This window comes from Balaenoptera physalus (assembly GCF_965194825.1).
Source record: "Balaenoptera physalus genome assembly, chromosome: 16".
Classification (NCBI taxonomy): domain Eukaryota; kingdom Metazoa; phylum Chordata; class Mammalia; order Artiodactyla; family Balaenopteridae; genus Balaenoptera; species Balaenoptera physalus.
Genome location: NC_138898.1, coordinates 5,392,152 through 5,410,109, shown reverse-complemented (window position 1 = coordinate 5,410,109; position 17,958 = coordinate 5,392,152). Strand labels below are relative to the sequence as shown.

At 57.7% G+C, this 17,958-nt stretch overlaps 1 protein-coding gene across 2 annotated transcripts in view; it reads right to left on the bottom strand.

Annotated features, from left to right (window-relative positions):
• Positions 1-358: 358 nt before the first annotated feature.
• PMEPA1 (prostate transmembrane protein, androgen induced 1) overlaps positions 359-17,958 on the bottom strand; it is a 59,066-nt gene continuing 41,466 nt past the window's right edge. For both annotated transcript variants that reach the window (XM_082428181.1, XM_082428180.1), the window contains exons 2-4: positions 9,629-9,783; positions 5,051-5,104; positions 359-4,578 (exon numbers count right to left, since the gene is read on the bottom strand). In XM_082428181.1, the coding sequence (XP_082284307.1) occupies positions 4,030-4,578; positions 5,051-5,104; positions 9,629-9,739 (714 nt within the window). In that variant the 5' untranslated portion in view covers positions 9,740-9,783 and the 3' untranslated portion in view covers positions 359-4,029. The remainder of the gene's footprint in view (positions 4,579-5,050; positions 5,105-9,628; positions 9,784-17,958) is intronic.

The following is a 17,958-nucleotide window of genomic DNA, read 5'->3' as shown; positions in this document are numbered from 1 at the left end:
TCCCTTCACACAAGTCCACGTCTATGGAAGAGCCCCATTTAAGACAGTTTCTTTCTTGCAGCCCTTACCAGAGCTTTCATCATGCCACGGCGGATGATATCCCAAGAGGCGGGAAAAGTATGCAGTGTTTTGCAAACTCTTTTACCCCAATGTCACCCAATGCACCCCCTGCCTGTGCAAGTGTTTTCACTGGGCTCCCTGAATGCTGCCTGAATTAAAACAGAGAGGTTGATGGAATTGCTCAAGGCCACACAGCAGCTCCGAGGGATTGCTTCCTTCCCACTAAAGGCATCCAAGGGTTGGTGCTGAGGGCACCATGGGGGAAAGCAATGCAGCCCAAGAAAGCGAAAGAGCCTCGTTCCAAAGAATTGTAAAATTTATTGTATAAGTATTGCAGCTTTTCAGAATGTCGTCATTGCCACTAATGATTATTGATACACAACAAGCGATTTCATCAGGCCTGTGGATTGGCATCCAAATACAGAGTCTTACGCAGCAGCAACGCGGGCGCCGCACCCAGCGTGCCACGGAGAGTTTACATACGTGTAACTTGAACAAAACTTGGGAAACAGGGCTGCGAAAGAGAGCGGTTCCAACGCCAAGGGAGCAACGTGAAAGCGTCACCATCAGCACAACCACCATGGAAACAGGCAGGCAAACGAGAACGCAGCAGGTCCTTCTGAGCTCTATAGTACAGCGGAATTTGAAGCGCAGTTTCCGGAAAACCAAACAAAACGAAATATTTTCTCTCCTTTGTCATCAGGATGTTTTATGGATCTGGAAGCTTGGTGTTGCACGTAGAAAAGAAAATTCTCTGAAAAGTACAATTCACAGAGCAGACAGCCAAGGACTGGGGATGGTTCGGTCCTCGCCCTGGCCCGGGGTTTGCTAGCCGTGGGGAGGTGTCACTCTCAGCTCCTGGCAAAAACACAGGGACGTGGACGGCTCTTAGGGCACTTTGCTAAGTCCGTCCATGTAGACCTGGGCTTGGCGGGGGAAAGAGTTTTCCTCCGGAGGAAATGTGATGATTGACAAGCAGGGAAACAATGAGAGGCTTAGAGAAAGCCAAGCTCTGCCACCTTCTCTGAGCCCAGCCTGGTCCCCCTGCAACCAGCCACTGCCAAGGGCCGACCCCCCCCAACTTTCTACTGAAAAAAGGGGGCCTCCCGAGGGATGCTCAAAGGCTTTTCGAAGGTAAGGACACGACAGCCAACACCTAGAGGAAGGAGTGTACCCTCAGGGCTCTGGGTCCAGCAGAGAAACCAAGAGCTTTGCAGAAACACACCCCATGGCTTTCTTGGGAGGTGCCCTGGCCTTGACAAGCTGCTCCACCATGAACTTCTGCAACTGTCATCCGCTAGGCACGCAGCCCAGGGACAATGCGGCGGCCTTGAGGCCTGGCCTGCCATCCTGGGGCGTAACGGGGGCGTGGGGAGGGTGTTCTGCCCTCAAGCCAGCTGAGGCCAGTAACCCCTTCCCCTGCTTCCTTCTTCTACCTCGCTGCTCATACGGCAATGGCAGACCGCACCACCCAGCAGCGAGATTCAAGGTTTGGTTCGAGGACCTCGGGAACACTTCGGCCTGGCTTTCGTCTGCTGCTACGCTACTCACACAAACAAGGTCCACGTCTAGGTTTTTGACCCGGGTGGGAGTTAAACGAGTACTGACAAGAGGCTGGAGGGGCAAGGGGGGTGGCCTGACCGAAGGGAGGCACAGCCAGGGTGGAGGGCGGGTGGGCGCGACACGGCACGAGGCCATGGGGATGTTTTCAAAGAAGCAGTAGCCCCCTGTCCACCACGAGCGGGAAGGCCGGGCCCCGGTGAGTAGGGCGCCGTCCAGGAACGCCGCTGCCGGGGGACAAAAGGGGTCAACCGCTTTCTCAGTAAGGCACTAGGGAGACGCTTCACATAAAGGAACGATACGTTTTTGTTTTTTTTTTAAAAAAGCTTTATCTATAAATGTGTCCCTGTACCTTTCAGGACAAACTCTATGGATATCTCTGCACGAATGACCTTTTCAAAGAATCTTTGAGAGAGAAGCAAAGGTTAGGCAAAGGTCAGGCTGAAGACCCCACGGAGAGGCAGGTTTTATTGTCAAGGTACCAGAACTTTCTGCCAGGCTGGTAAGCGGGCACTCAGACACCTCGGTCATCTATTATTGGTCACCATGGTCTTAAAAGGTACGTATAGAAATAGAGTTCAAATGGTCAGAACTTCAAAACTGTTCTCGAGTTTCTGTTTTTCAAGTAATAAAAAAGTTGTTTAAAATCAATACTTATTGCCTCTTAGACCTTTCTCTTATGTTAACCGGCTAGTTGGCACTCTGCCGAAGATGAAAAGACACCTCCGTGGGATGCAGGGGGGCAGGGGGCAGGGTGGCCTGCTCTCCTGCTAAGGGCGTCACCCCATGGAGTATTAGCCCACCCTTGGTGGGAGGGAGGACCCCACTCCACCCTCTCCCCGCCTTCCCTACTCGCACACGCGCACGCCACCAGCAAGGGGGTCCCGCCGACATCTACTCCGTAAAACCCTGGTAAACAAGAGTTGTGTCTGATGAAGACGCTTATGAAAACACAGATACATAAACACATCAAAAACGATGGTTTCCACGGGGAAGGGAATGAAATGCGAAAGAGAGGAGAAGGGAAAGAATTCTGCTTCTACATCCTAAAGCTCGAGTTTGCGTTGGTTTGACTGTCTTTCTCGTTTTAACCCTTTTGCAGTGTCCTGGGAGAAACCTGGGCATGTCACTTTTTCATCTCTGGTCTTCTGGTTATGGGCCTGTTACGTGAGAATCAATACATAAAGACAGGGATGAGGTCACATTGCTATTCCTTTGGGCCTTTCCTATGCGCCAGTGGGCTGCACCCACCTCAGCCGGTAGAGTCTGGAGCCAGCTGAATCGCCAAAGCATCCTGCACGCACGAGCCACCTAACCGCCTCTGGCGTGGCCCTGGCAAGGCAGGCAGGGGGCAGGGAGCACCTTAGCGAGCCCCTTCCTACAGGGACCTTCGTGGTTCAGAAAAGAGGAGAAAAAACTAAGATTCCTTCAGTAACAGTTTATCTTCATTTTGGGAAGAGCAAAGCCCACCTCCTGGAACTTGGGGCCTCGAGTAACTTTCCTATTTTCTTTGCGATCCAAAGGCTGTCCTGGCCCAGAGGGGAAAAAAATGCGTCTCCTTTGGGAGGGAATGTATAACGAGGTAATAACCTATCACTAGACAGAAGCTTCCACTCTGCAGGAAATCAGCCCCTCTGGGAGCCTCTCTCCAGACTCAGTGTGGAGCCCACCCTCTGCCTGACGTCCACCGTGAAATTCCAACATTTCTCCCTTAAAAGTCTCGACAGACGTTGATAGAAGTTTCCATCAAACAAGCACTGACATATTTATATTAAAAAATAGTGCAAAAGCTCAACATTTATATAAATAACTCTAAACCCCTGCTTTGTAGTTTTTTTTTCTTTACAAGGTAATACACACTTTCTGAGTTGGCACTCAAAAATGGCCATTTTTTTTTTTCTCTTCTAGTTCAGAAAACAACTTTTTTTTTTTTTGTAATAGGCCTCTTCTAATACAAAAATACTCCTGCCCTCGCACATACAGTTTCTCTTATTTTATATATATTTATATTTATATAATATTGCAGATCTTTAAACAAAGGTTTTGTGCAAATATGTCTTTAAAGTTAAGTGAAATCATCATAAACAAACAAAAGAAAGTAAGCATTCACGCACGCAGCTCAACTAGAAACAGAAAGGACTAGTGTAGAATTTTTTTTTTTCCTCTTTTGCCTTCAAGACACAGCTCAACAAAGAAACATGGTTTTTTTTTTTTGCAAGCTTTCTTAGCTTGTGCATTCAGACCAGACAGAACATGTAAATATTTATACACAGAGAGGTGGGGAGAATATGCTCATGCGGTGCAGTCTCCTGTGTGTCGCCCCGTCCTCCTCTCTCTTTTCTTTCAAGAAGTGCGGAGTGTTTTGCTGTTTTACCTACTGCGGCCCCGGCCCTGGCCCCCCCGGGAATCCTAGAGGGGGTGTCCCTTCTGTTTATCCTTCTCTTTGCTCCAGGCCGCTGTGCTCTCCAGGGGGGCGATGTGTGCGGGGTGCAGCCGGGTCCCCTCCAGCAAGGAGGCCGGCCCGCTGCTCTGCTGGTGCTGGAAGGTGGAGGCCCCGGGGTAGTGGCCGATGACCTCGCTGTAGGTGGGGGGCGGCCCCTCCATGCGCCCGCCGCCCCCGTAGCACGTGGCGCTGATGCCCGAGTTACTGCTGGGAGGGCAGGGGCCGCCCAGCGAGGCGCTGCCCATCAGGTCGCTGTGGAAGATGGTTCTGTTTGGGGGCGCGCGCACCGACTCCCGGTTCAGTTCCAGCTGCTGCTCGGGGTCCCGCAGCTGGAGCGTGCAGGGGCCCTGGTAGGGCGGGGGCTCCTCCCCGTCCGACAGCGAGATGGTGGGCGGCAGGTCGATCTCGTGCTGCAGGTACGGGTAGGTGGGCTGGAAGCGGTGGAAGCGGTCCCGCTGGGCGAAGGCGGGCACGGCCAGGCGGTCGGTGGGCCGGGGCGGGGCGTAGACCTGCGGCTGGAGGGGAAGAGCAGAGTGTGGGTCCCCCAGCAGCAGGGCCCCTGTGACTCCGCTCTCTGGGCAAAGGGGGAGATGGCCGCCGGGTGGCGGGGGGAAGGAGCCAAGCCCCGGGTCCAGCCCCCTGATGACTGGCGAGCCCTGGCCTGTGAGCATCGTCACACAGTTGGAAGAGGGCAGCCTTTGTCCTTCGGTGTCGCAGATACTGAGGGCTGCTCCCTGGGGGTGGGGAGCGTATGATGTCCCAGTAGGGACGATCCCAGCAACCAAGGGGGATTCTTCAGAGAAGGGCAGGTGTGGGCCTCCTGTAGCCACTCTACTAGCAGGGGAGGTGCCTCCGGTCTGGATTAGGGGAGCTACTGGGCAGGGGGCCTTCGGCGTCCACTACGGCAGCCTTGGGGGGGTGGGGGCGGGCGGGCGGGCGGGGGTGGGAGGAGGGTAGTGGTGGAGGGGAGGCGGCGCTGGGTCTCACCTCCGGGATTCCACTGCCTGACACCGTGCTCTCCGAGGGCCAGAGGCATCCTTCCTGTATGGGGAGGAAGAGGACAGGGTCAGCGGGACGGGCAGAGATGGCAGAGCAAAGGGGCGGCCTGGCGTGGACTCTGAGAGCCTCCACTTGGCGTGGGATGCTGCACCCATCCCCCTCTCCAGCCCCACTGCAGTGACCCCAGCCCGGGCCTGGACGTTTCTCTCGGACATGACACAATCGCCTTGTCACTGATCTCCCGGCTCCCAAGGCTGCCCCCCGAAAATGCATCCTCCGAACTCACACTTTCCAAAACATACATCTGATTCGTGGGTCCCTCCTTCTCAAAACCCTCCAGCAGCTTCCGTGGGCCTTAGAACACATCCAAATGAACTGGTGAATCGGCTCCTAAGAAAGCCTAGGTACTTGCTGTGCGACCTCGGGCAAGTTACTGCATCTGAAAACGTGCATAACTGCAGTATCTGTCGAAGAACTGAAGGAAGCGAACATGCAAAGCCCCTGGGGTGCACGCGACCTGCAGTGAGCCTGTGACAGTGCTGGGTGCCACCACCACTCTCCCTCCTGTCACGTTGACCCGCTATTTAGTGCATGGAAGTGCTAAGTGTGCACCACAGGACCTTTGCACTGGCTGCCCCACTGCACAGCTGGCTCCTTCTCGCTTTTCAATTCCAGTGCCCGCTGCAGGCTTTCTCTAGCACCATTATCTAAAGGGCCTTCTCCCATTAAACATCCTGTCATCTGCTTATTTCCTTCAAAGCATCTGTCATATCTGTAATCACCTTGTCCGTGTATTTATTTAGCACTTACTATAGTCTGTCTTGCCCCCTGTTATTGTGAGCCCAGTTTATAGATGAAGAAATACAGGAGAGTTAATCATGCAATCATGCAGCACCACTTCTGTTCCGGTGATACGCATGGATAGGCCCGGGCCTATGGGGAGGGATGCCTTTCTTCCTTTAACTTTATAGTTTTATTGAGATGTAACTGACATATAATCAACTGCACATATTCAAAGCATACAATTTGGTTAAGTTCTGGCATAGGTATATACCAGGAGCCCATCACCACAATCAAGATAATGAACATATCTATCACCCCAAAGTTTTTTTGGGAACATGTTTTCTTGAGGGTTCCCTTGTAAGACGATTCTCACCTGCAGTCTGGGGAGGAATTGCCTGGAGGGCTGCAATTTCCTATATGGCCACTAGGGGAGCTCTGTGTCTCTCAAAACTGTTCCATCAGGAAAGCACTTACCCCACAAAGACTCACTGGGGTCCAGTTTATTCCAGGCGTGGGGATACAGAGGGCAGACGTACACTATTACTGTTAATATGGTCATCAAGGGCCATTCTGTTCCTGATATTAGGAACGCCTTGGTGCCAGGCACTGTGCTATGCTCTTTAAAGCACTAACTCAACTCCCGACAAAACCTGCAAGGCTGAGGTCAGGTGGTTCAGCCGAGCTGGCCCAGCTGGTAGGGGGCAGTGCTGGGATCCAAACCTCGCCCACCGCCTCCAGAATCATTCGGGCTTAAGCCGACCCCGGCAGGCTCTGTGGCCCCCAGTCGGGCCCCTGGCACAGTCCAAATGAGCACCAGGATGCAGATGGGGGGACATCTACCTGCTCCCCATTCAAGTCGGGAGTCCTGGGGAGGGGTGCAAGCAGCCAAGGTCAGCTTGGATAAATGTGACCCAGACGGGCCCCTGCCTAAAACCCCCCTAGGAGGCCCTCTGTTCGAGGTCCCCACAACGTCTTCCCACCACTGCCCACCCCCCAGCCCTCCATCGAGCCCTAGCCCGGGGAGTCTCCACCCACAGTGCTTAGGAAAATACCAGTCACTGCTTGGGAGGCCCCACCGTAGACCCCAGAATCACTGCCATCCTTGTCACCTGACTACCCCTAACTTGTGCACCTGGAGGTCGCCTCCTCCTCCAGGGAGGCCTCCAGGAACCTCCCACCTGCCAGATGCCCCTCCCCAGGCTCCCACAGCATCTCAGCTCCTGGATCAGCCTGGCCCTGCTGTGAGGAACCCGGAGTCCAGCTGGCTGCACTGCACCTGCCCACATGCCGTGTCTTAACTCACCTTGTTCTCTAATTCAGTGAATGGCCCTGATGCCTTTCCAGGTGCCAGTGCCCACAGGGCTGTTCCTGGCAGCTCCTTCTCTCACTGCCACTCCACTCCCCGACGCCTTCTCTTTCTAAAAACTTCCTTGGCGAGTTCGTCCAGCTGCCCATGGCTTCCCCATCTAGACCAGGGGTCCGCAAACTGGCTCCATAAAGGGCCAGACGGTCTGTCACACCACCAAGAAGGCTACTGCAGGGCAACTGCAGCCACAGAAGAGACCATGGGAATGAGCCCAGAAAACCTGATTCACAGAGTGGGCACCCGGCCCTGGTCTATCTAGACCTGGATGACTCCCGACCTGCCTTCAGCTGCAGACACCGAGCCACAGTCTGTACCCGTGCAGTATTTTCTAGCTTCTCTGGGAGCAGCATCAGGCGGGCAAGTGAGGTCCCAGGGCCACAGGGCTTTACCTGCACCTGAGCCCCACCTTCTGACAGATGAGGAAATGAACTCCCAGAGGTTCACCCTGAAAAGTGGCCACGGCAGGACAGCCATGGCCAGGGATGGGCCCAGCCCCAAGCACACGGCGGCTGCGTTTGGGTCTCTCTGGGAGGTCATGGGCCCCCTAGACTCCTCAGACGCGCCCTGTCTGGCAGGGGCCCCAGGGGAGTCGCCACACGTACTTCAGGTCTAACAAGCCTCCATGTTTACCCAGCTGGGCATCCCCGGGGGCCCGTGCAGGTGGCTGGTAGAAGTCGGCCGGGGGCGGGGGCGGGGGCAGGGGGGACTTTCTTTTAACCTCAGATGTTCAGGAACCAGAGCCCGAATCCTGACCTCCATCTGGGCACAAAGTCCCAATGCTGCCCACAGGGCTGTCCCCCCTGCGGTGGCAAGAGTCCTTCACGCCGGAACCTCTGCCATCTCCCCAGCTCCCTCGGCTAACTTCACCCTCCCTGTGACCATGCAGGGTAGGAAGGAGAAAGGCTCGCTCCACCCATTTTACAGACACACACACTGAGGCTCAGAGGGGGTAGGATGCCCCACCCTGGAGCACGGCTACCAGGCTGATGTCTTCTCATTTGTCCAAAGCTTGCCTCAGCATCCGAGGTGAGACAAAACGGGTCATGGGCTCTTCAAGCTGTCGCTTAGAAGCTGTGTGGCCCTAGGCAAATGTTCCCACCTCTCTGAGCCCGTTTCTCCTCTGTAAAATGTGGGAGGGATTACTGAGCGCGGACGTGGCAGTGCAGCTGGTGGCACCGTCACTCAGGCAACAGCGACAGCAAATAAACACGCAGGTAAGCCCTGCAGGAAGCTGCCAAGTGCCCTCCGGACACACCAGGCCTCGGGTTTGGGGCACCCAGTGTTCCCGTCAGAGGGACCAGAGCGGATGCTCCTTGCCCTGGCAAGCTGGTGCCATACTGAGGCCTGACGCAAGCTGAGATGCCCAAATTTGCTAGGGACAGGCCTGCCAGCCTGACTCGGCTCAGTCCCACAGACTCTGGGCACCAGCACCGGCCCCAGGCGTCCCCCAGAGCCGGGAGGCCATGCCCGCTGCCGCTTCCCCCCAGCGCCTGGTGAACACGGGCTCAGAGATGTGCTCCCTGCACAGCCCCGGGGCCGCCCCTGGGCCCCCTTCTCCCTGTGATCTGCAGCCCGTCCCTCAGACAGCTACTCCTGTCCAGGTTGTTAAATTACACCTCACAGGCGTGGAGATGGGAACTGTTTAGTGACGGACTCTGCACCGCCCCCTGGCCCATCTGCTGAGGAACACGGAGCGGCGGGCAGGGGTGGCACCGAAGGTGCAGGTGAATGAGGGGAGCGTGGGTGCTCAGATCCGGAGCAGGGCAAGTTCCCAAACCGCTGGGAGCTGCTGCATCTGCCTGTTTGTGGAGTTCTGTGGGGATATTCCTGGGTTTCCAGAATGCCCAACAGGGCACACAATTCTAGTAACATATCAAACTGCAGTTTTGTAGGGACAGCAAGGACCGTGCCGCCTTTGTCCTTCTCACCCTTCCTGCACTCACCCCCTCTGCACCCCACCCTTGTTTCTTCCTTCAGAGCTCGGCCTCAGGGGCTCACCTCGGCTGTGCCGGGTAAAGCAGCCACTCTGGGATTCCCGGTGATTCCTTTCAGCTTCCGTCAGAGCACCCGGTGCTCCTGTCTGTCTACATCCAGCCCATCAGGCAGCAACCCCCTGCGACTTGCTCGAAGCTATCTCCCCCCAATGCCTGGGAGGGTTCTAGACACACAGAGGGTGCCCAGTAGATGTCTGTCCAGTGGATGGATGGATGGATGGGTCTGGGGACCGAAGCCCCACGGCATGGACTGGTCCACGGGCTCCCTTCCATCTGGGTCACTGCCTATACCTAGAAGCCCTCCCCCTCACACCCTCCCACCCCAGACTGTCTCCCTGCTGTCAGTTCCTGTGAGCACACCGTGGGCACTTGAGCAGGGGCGTCCACGGGCCCCCCGGAAGCTCAGGGAGGGCGGGCACTCACCGAGGACAGGGCGTCTTCCCTCCTCCTGCCCTGGCTGTGCCGGCCAATGAAGGAGCGAGCGGACAGTTTGTAATGGCTCAGCAAACACGTGATCACCACCACCATCACCATAACCACCACCACGATGATGGTGATCTCAACGAACTCCAGCTCCGCTGCAAGACCAAGGGGACACGTGAGACCTCGGGGACCCCAGTGCAGGCGGAGGCTCAGGCCATCTGAGCGTCCACACATCCCAACACACATGCACACCTAATACACAAAAAGCCCAGCACCCCTACACAGCCCCCCCCACACACCAACACAAACGAACACCGATCACACACCCATGTCCAGACACATCTGTCACACGCACGAGACGCACGAAGACACACCACCCTCCACGGGACAGAGTGTGTGCGGGCCACCGCCGGGAAGAGGCCTCAGAAAAACCACATTCTGGGCGGCTGCGAACACTGCAACTCTCATTTCTTTTTTTCGGGTTTGTTTTGTTTTTCCCCCAGAAGGCGGAAAAACCCTCAAGTGCTGGAAAAGGAAGGAGGTTATTTTGATCCTGCCGGAGTCGGGGCGGTTTCTGCTGACTCGAGCGGGTCCGTGTCGGGCGGCGCGGCAGCTGGCCGTACCCGGTGCCAGCAGAGTCCCCAGCAGCGGCGGGCGAGACGCCGGGGACCTGGGCAGGGACAGGGCGGCAGAGGGGGCGCAGCCGGCCTCCCCCAGCCTGAGGCCGCCCACGGACCATCCCAGAGGGCAGGCAGGAAGGCCCCCCTCCCCCGCTAACAAGCAATTAGCGGAGGGCTCCCCAGGGGCACAGGTTCAAGCTCAGGGCCACTGACTCAGCTTTTCCTCCCCCCAGAGAGTCGCAAGGAAGCTGGGGGAGCGGGGACGGGCCGCAGGTGGGGCCTGGAAAGCGGGCGGAGCGCGGCGGGCCGAGTCGCTCGTGGGTCGCTCAAGCGGGGCCCCGCCAAACCCGGCGAGGGCAAGCCCTCGTGCCGCCAGCCTCGGTGTCCCGCGGGAGATCGATGCCTCCCGGTGGGCGTCCCTGCTGGTACAGCCGCGGAAGCTCCTCCACACGCAGCCCGCCCGCACGTCCTCTCCGAAGCCCCGGCCACCCCTTCTCCCCCCCAACCCCGGGCTCTGCAGGACGCCCACGTCACCACGTCAAGCCTTTGCCCAACTGTGCCGATGTCTGCCTGGGGCCGTCAGTGAGTCGTGTTAGTCTAAGCCCCAGGGGACACGTGGCAATGTCTGGGGACACTAGTGGCTTGTCACAACTGGGGGTGCTCCTGGAACCTAGAGGGCGGGGCCAGGGTGCTGCTTAATATCCTACAGGGCACAGGGCACCCCGCCACAAAGAGTGTGCCGGGGCTGAGGACCTCTGTTCAGGGCTGAGCGTACACACGGGTACTTTTTATCATCCCGTCTCGCAGGTGAGGAGACCCAGCTTCAGGCCTAGTGACAGACTCGTGTAGCCCAAGGGCCCAGCGCTGGTGGCTCCCCCCGCTCGACCACCCACTGGACGTCCGCCTCTGCACCCGGGAATTCGATCTGGAGCCTGGGCCCTGGCTCCGGCCTGTGCGGAGCTGCGGAGCTGCATCCTTCCCTCGCCTTGGGGGGCCCAGGAAGGAGGAGGAAGTAGCCAGGGACTTTGGTGAGAACTTCCCCAGCCCCAGAAGGCCGTGCCCCGCCTAGCGGGGAATTGGACAAGCCTCAAACCCTCTGAGGGGCTCCTTCGCTTTCCCGCCAGGAGGACGGCAGGGCCTGGGTTGGGCAAAGCCCAGGTCTCTGGCCTCAGCCCCAATCACCGCGGCCACACCTCTCGCCTCCCCAGACGGGCTGGTCCAGGGCCTGTCGGCTAGGGCCCGGGATAAAGCTGCCCATTCAGGAGACACAGAGGCTGGCTTTGTGCAACACCCACGGCCCCCCTCGGAGAGGCCTGCGCCCGCTCCCCCCAGGCCGTGCACTCTTCACCCCGCCGGGGACCTGGGGGTGGGCACCTCTCTGCCCCTCCCCCCGCCATCTCCAGGCGCCCTGCCCGCCCGGGTCTGCAGGAAAGGAGGTGTGCGCTGCCTCTGTCTCTGTCCCCGGCCCCGGCGGCCTGCGGGGCCCTGGCCAGGCCTCTGCCCTCCTCCCGGTGTTGCCCAGCGGCTGAGGCAGCAGGCCTGGTAGGGCCTGAAAGACAGCAGTGGATGAGGCCCCAGCAGCCTGAGCGGGGGTGAACAAACCTCACAGCTCTCCCGACCCCAAAAGGGCAGGAGGACCTGATTTCTGGGGGCCGGGGCCCAGAGTGAAGCGTCACCCCTAGGAAGGAGCCACGGGTGCCGAAAGCGCCAACGTGACCACCCTGGTCCCTGGGCCACAGCCCTGTGCACATCAACGTGGGAGAAGAGGGGGGAAAACGCTCAGAAAAAGAGAAACCACGAATCATTTCTAGGCTCTGTTCTGGAAGCCAAAGGCCTGGGGTCTTGGCCAGAGGAGGAGGGAGACTCCCGCGGGTTCCCGAGACCCTTCGGCAGGTCCCCAAGGGGACCCAGGCTGGCTCTGGGACCCTGGCTCGCTGAATCCACCCCAGCTTCCCTGTGTGGAAGGAGGAGGTGGCGCGAGGGTGACGTGCCCAGCACGCGGGGAGCACGCCCTCGAGGCGAGCACGGTGCGTGGGGGGCTCTGCAGCACTCCAGCCGAGGCAAAACAAGGGCGGCCCGACCCGTAAGCCGGAATAGAGAGGGTCGAGCAGGACCGAGCTGGGTATTCCGGGCCGTGCAGAGACACGGGCTGTGGGGGGGGGGGCACTGAGGGGTGCAGGAGAGGCCCCCCCAGCCGGCAGGTGATTCACCCCAACCCATGAGGCAGAGAACACCTGGGCTGGGTGTTTTTGACCTTGGCCACAGGGTGAGGGGGCTCTGGTTCTGCCGACAGCACCACAGTGAACTTTCACTCTCAGGATGCTCCTTCCAGGAGACACTGCCTCGGGCGACAGGAACCCACCTCTCCGGGAAGTGCATCGGAAAGGACCTGCTGGGAACGGTGGCAAACTGGGGACCTGAGGGCACGTGCGTGCACAGTCCCCTGCCCCCACTCAAAGGAACGGAGCTGCAGGCAGCCACCCTCACTACACAGGCTGTGCTGTCCACTTGGCCCCAAGCTCCACCTGGGCCCCCATCCTGCTTGACATCATCTGCCTGGCCCCTGAGGGCAGCCTGGGTTTCAGCATTCGTGCCCAACTCCTCAGTCCTGCTCCCACAGCAGGCATCACTAATCGAGCAGGAGCTCCTCCTCACCAGGTCCACAGGGCACTCCGGACAGGCACTGCTAGTTGAAAGCCCAGCGGGCCAAACAGGACAGCCCCCAGGCAGGCTGGCCCAGCGCGGCCACACCTCCCCATCTCCCCAGAACCTAGAAACTGCCTGGCCCTTAACGCCGGCAACACATTCAAGAGTTCTGAAAGCACCGAGCAGGCCAAAGCCTGCAGGACGGGCGGCTTCGGGAGTTCCAGCCGAGAGAGGAGCCCCCAAGATGTGGAGCCACACTGATCCCCCCGGACATGGGGCCAAGTGCCCAGCACAGTGGCGGAAGGCGTGGGTCCAACCACTGCTCCCCACTCAGCTCAAGTCTCCTGTGACCATGGGACTCACAGCAAAGCCTGGGCACAAAGGGAGACTAGAGCGAGAGGAGATGGCGGGCTGGTCCACAGCCCAAGCTCCCCGTTGTCGTGGTGACCACTCACTGGGGCAGCAGTCAGCATGCTAACATGTACGACGCACGCACGGCCCTGCTTCGAGCCTGCCTCCCCCAAGGCTGTGAGGTGCCAGCCATCACCACTGCCATTTTGCAGATGGGCAAACCGAGGCATAGGGAGAAATGGCTCTAGGTCAAAGGGCGGGGCCAGTCCCGAACCCAGAGCCTCCCTCAGGGAGCGAGAAGGGGAAACTCTGCTCAATTCTCCCAGCCTTCCCAAAGTACTGTTAGTTTCCCCTTCCCACGCTGGGAATACCTCTGAGGATGCCCAGTCCTGTCTTCCTGCATCTGCCAGCTACTAGCTGTGTGACCCTGGGCGTATGCACCCCTGTGAGCTCCCGGGGGGATGAAATAATAGACGTCAAGAGCTCAGGACGGGGCAGGAAACAGCACGTGATCCTGTCACAATTCCCAACATGCCTTTGGGGACAACAGGCACCCCTCACCCAGGCCGATGCCCTGGAAACGCTGAGCACGCCTCACGGGCCTCTGCCCCAGGGTCAGTCCAGAAAGGTCACCCAGGGTGGCGGCTGGACTTCTGGGCACTGGTCTCTGCTCCAAGGACCTGTGCCGAGGACAGGAGCCTTTGGGGAGGAAACATCACATTTCCCTCATTGTGTTCTGGGCGTCAAGTCCGCTCGCTGTTGGGGGGTGGGGGTGGGGGAGACATCCTGCCATTTTTCTTCATAATCTCCCCCTTGGGGTGGGTGATGGATGCGGCAGGCTCTTGGGGGTGGCCAAGCCCATCTTCCACATGCAAAGTAAGGTCATTCTAATTTGAGTGTCTTCTTTCCTCGTGAATAATTTCAAATTAACAGGTTCGTCTGCCTCATTGGAGCGGCCTGACCCTCCTTTTGTCTTCTCCTCCAGAGACAGACGCAGTCACATCGAGACGTGTGCACAGGCATCTCTGATCCTCTCCCAGCCCCTCTGACACTAGTGAGAGAGGCAGCGTCGCCGAGAGCCCTCTCAAGGTCAGGCACAGCCCGAATCCCTACGGGCATCATCTTATTGAACCCTCACCAGCATTCTGTGAAGTAGATACTAACATGACCCCCGCCGCCAACTTTACAGATGGGGAAACTGAGGCTGGGAGAGGGGAGGTGACTGGCCAAAGGCCACACAGCCCTAGAGAGCCCAGACCCCCCAAGCCCATACTTTTAGGGCCAGGTTAGGCTGATGCCCCAGACCCAACGGTCCTGAGTGCCGTGGCCCCGGAATGTCAGGAACGGTGTGGGTTCAAGCCAGGCACTTGTGTGGAGTGGGGCTGGTCGCCAGGCCGCATCAGGACTGGCTGCAGCATCAGTTGTCATGTGGTCCTCGAAGCCAGTATCGTGGCCAGCAGTCACCGCCTCCCCACCAGCATGGAGGAAAGTCGCAGGATGGGGAGAAAGACCTCGTGCCAGGCACTCAGGGCAGCTCTGGGCACCTCCCACGAAACTGCATAAAGATACTCACAGCTGCGCTCTCCTCTGCTGCTACCTGAGTGCCAAGCACCCGCCCAGAACAGGACCTTCCCTCTTAATTCCCACAAACCCCCGAGGGGCCGCATCGTTGGTCAGACCAGGAGTCAGAGAACAGTCCTGACTCCGAGGCTTCCTCCTGCAGCACCTGGGGGAGCCAGGACGCGCTCTCACAATGAGATTTTTTAAAATAAAATTAAACCGAATAAAAATTCAAGTCAGGCTTTGAAAGGAAGCCAACTGTATCAAAATAGTTCTCAAACTCTCAACCAGACTTGCGACATAGGAAGAATATACAGGATCACACGTGTGACCCAGGGATACTATCACATTAAATATAAGCCGGCAGGTTTCGATGCGATAGGCAGCCTGTGGTTTCCGCTGGCGACCACATCGCAGGTGCTGTGATGCCCTGTGGTTTGGTGCCCATGTTCCTGTTCGGGCTGGTTAAGGTAAAGATGCAATTCTTTTGCATCCAAGCTTATGGTCCCCTGTTCTTGGTGATGGAGCCACAACCTGAACCAAACGCAGGAGTCTTGGTTCAAACCCCTGTCCGGCCACTTCCCAGCTGTAAATGGGGCTGGTGTAGAATTCACCATGCGATGTGTGGGCACGACTGTCACTGGGTTCTCAGTTAATAATCGGAGCGGCAGCCCGGTGCTGGAGCTCTTTTCTCCTTCCTTGGCTGGAGAGCTGGGCCAGAGTCCACCCAGCTCCTGCCAGCCCACGGGAGGTCTCCAGACCAGACGACTCTCCCCCCTCCCCCGCCGCCTGCCCCCATCGCGTCTGCTCCGGGCGGCAGGGCAGCCAGCGTGCTTCCTGGTTAACAAACAGCCCGTGCAGGCAGCCCTGTCTGGCCTCCCGGCCGTACACCGAGGAATTAGGAATTGGCACTGTCTGAAATTTATGAAAATCTAATCTCGTTAGGCCTGCCTGGATGCGACGGGCCGGGGCAGACCTCATTGTCATTCAGTGGAGCCCTAGCCTGCCTGGGGTTCCTGCCACTTCATTTGCTGCCCCTCCTCCACCACTGCATTTGAATAAGAACCCAGCTCCTTCCCCCCCTGGAATTTCAAATAAAATTGAACCAGACGTCAAAGGAATAACTTTCTGATCGCTCCTGGTGCCATTTCAAACACCCCTGACGCACATTTATTTCTTAGGGTAAGACCATTTGTAAGTAAAAAATGGATCTTTCTCTTAAGGTTTGGGAGGTGGGCAGCAAATCTAGGCCAGTTTTCTCTTTTTAAAAGACAGACCGCACCGCTTACCCACACCTACTCTGTGCCAAGCGCACGGCTGGGCTCCGGGCACCTGATACCGGAACACATAACCGTGAGATACTATCCACTGTTGTCTGGTGTTGGGGGTTAGGGGCAAACAAGTTCTAGGCTGGCTGGGGCGGGGGGAACCGGCCTTGCACAGGGGCCTGGGGCTTCCCGCATTACTGCTCATGGAAGAATTTAGGGTACAGACTCAGAGCACGAGGTCTGCCTCCAAGATTCCTGGGTTCGCATCCCAACTTTACCACTTAAACTGTGACCTTCGGTATATCACTAGTGTCCTCATCTGGGGAAAAAAAAAAGGGGGCTCACCCAGTCCCCACTTCACATGGCTGTGGTGAGAACTACATGAGTTAATTTGGAGCCACAGACTCAGGATGACAGCCCCTCTGCAGGGAGACCACCTGGGAAGCCTCATTACGGGGAACCAAGAACTCCAGGCCCTGGGCCACACCTATCCCCTGCCCCTACGCAGACCTGAGCTGTGGAATCCACAGTAGCTGGAGAAGGCCCATCAAAGCGGGCCCCTCTGCCAGTGCGGTAGCTGATGGACGGTGCAAGCTGGGGGCATCTCCGCAGAGCAAAATAACAATCTCTCAGAACTTCCAAGAGAGAACCTTTGACCAGGCAAATCACTTCCTGGGTATTTATCTCCACGTGCATTTCTCCTGGGACTCTCTCCCTTTGGCTCTCTCTGCTCTAATAAGAGTTCTGTTCTGTGTTCTCTAAAAGGTCCCAACACAGCCCACCTCAGGGCCTTTGCATGTGCCTCTCCCTCTGCCTGGAATGATCTTTCCCCACATCCACGTGCTTGCTCCCTCCTTACCTTCTGGTCTCTGTTCCAATGTCACTTCCTCAGGAAGCATCCCTGAGCATCCTGTCTGAACCAGTGTCTGCCCCAGTCCCCAGGACCCCGTGTCCCGTGCCGGCTTCACTCTCCTCTGCAGCTCTAATCAGAGGCCACATGCGGCCTGTCTAACCGCTTATTTCCTGCCTCTCCCTCCTCGAATGCCAGTGTCCAGTGACTCTGTGAGCATTCTGCGTCCGCAGCACCTTTCCCAGAGCAGACGCACAATGAATGTGTGGAATAAAGGATCGCAGTGCTCTCAGGTAAACAGAGGAGGGTCAGGAAGACCCGCTGCAGGTTTGCACGAAAAGGGAGAATCACTGGGAACCACTTAAACGTCCCTCCAAGGGGCCGACGCAACCAGGAAGGCACGGCCAGCAGATCTGTGGGCACTGACACGAAAAGATGTCCCATGAGAAAGAGGAGAAGCCACCAGATAGGACGAGCCCATCTTTGTTTAGAAAAGCACAAACGTGTGTATTTTAAAACAAAAGCGAATCTTGCGATAAATACATATGCCCGTGACTACATGCGTCTACACAGACCAGGGGACAGGTGTGGTTACCCTGGTGGGTGCCAAGAGGGGACGGCCCCTTCCTTGTAACACACACTACTGCACACTCAGCATGTGTAATTACATTCATAATAAAAGAGAAAAACAAAGATGTAAGAAGCATCTGTCAGTATCCAAACAGGCAGCTGCTCCCCATAATGGGGCTTCCCAGGTGTCTCCTGGCAGAGGTGCTGTCATCCTGGGTCTGGCAGCAGGTCTGGGTCAAGCCTCTCAGCCTGGGATTGAGGGCAGTGGAGCCCAGGCATCGGGTAGCCTCTGACTGGCCCTGGGAGATTAGGTGCTGCACTGAGATTGCCCTTGGTGGGGCAGGGAAGGGCCTGATGGCCCCTCCAGGTGGCCCCGGCTGAGGAGCCCAAGGTGATACCCAGGTGCCAGGTGGTCATCTAGTCCCCGGGCCTGGCCTCCCCTCTCCTGGAGAGGGGAGATGTGTG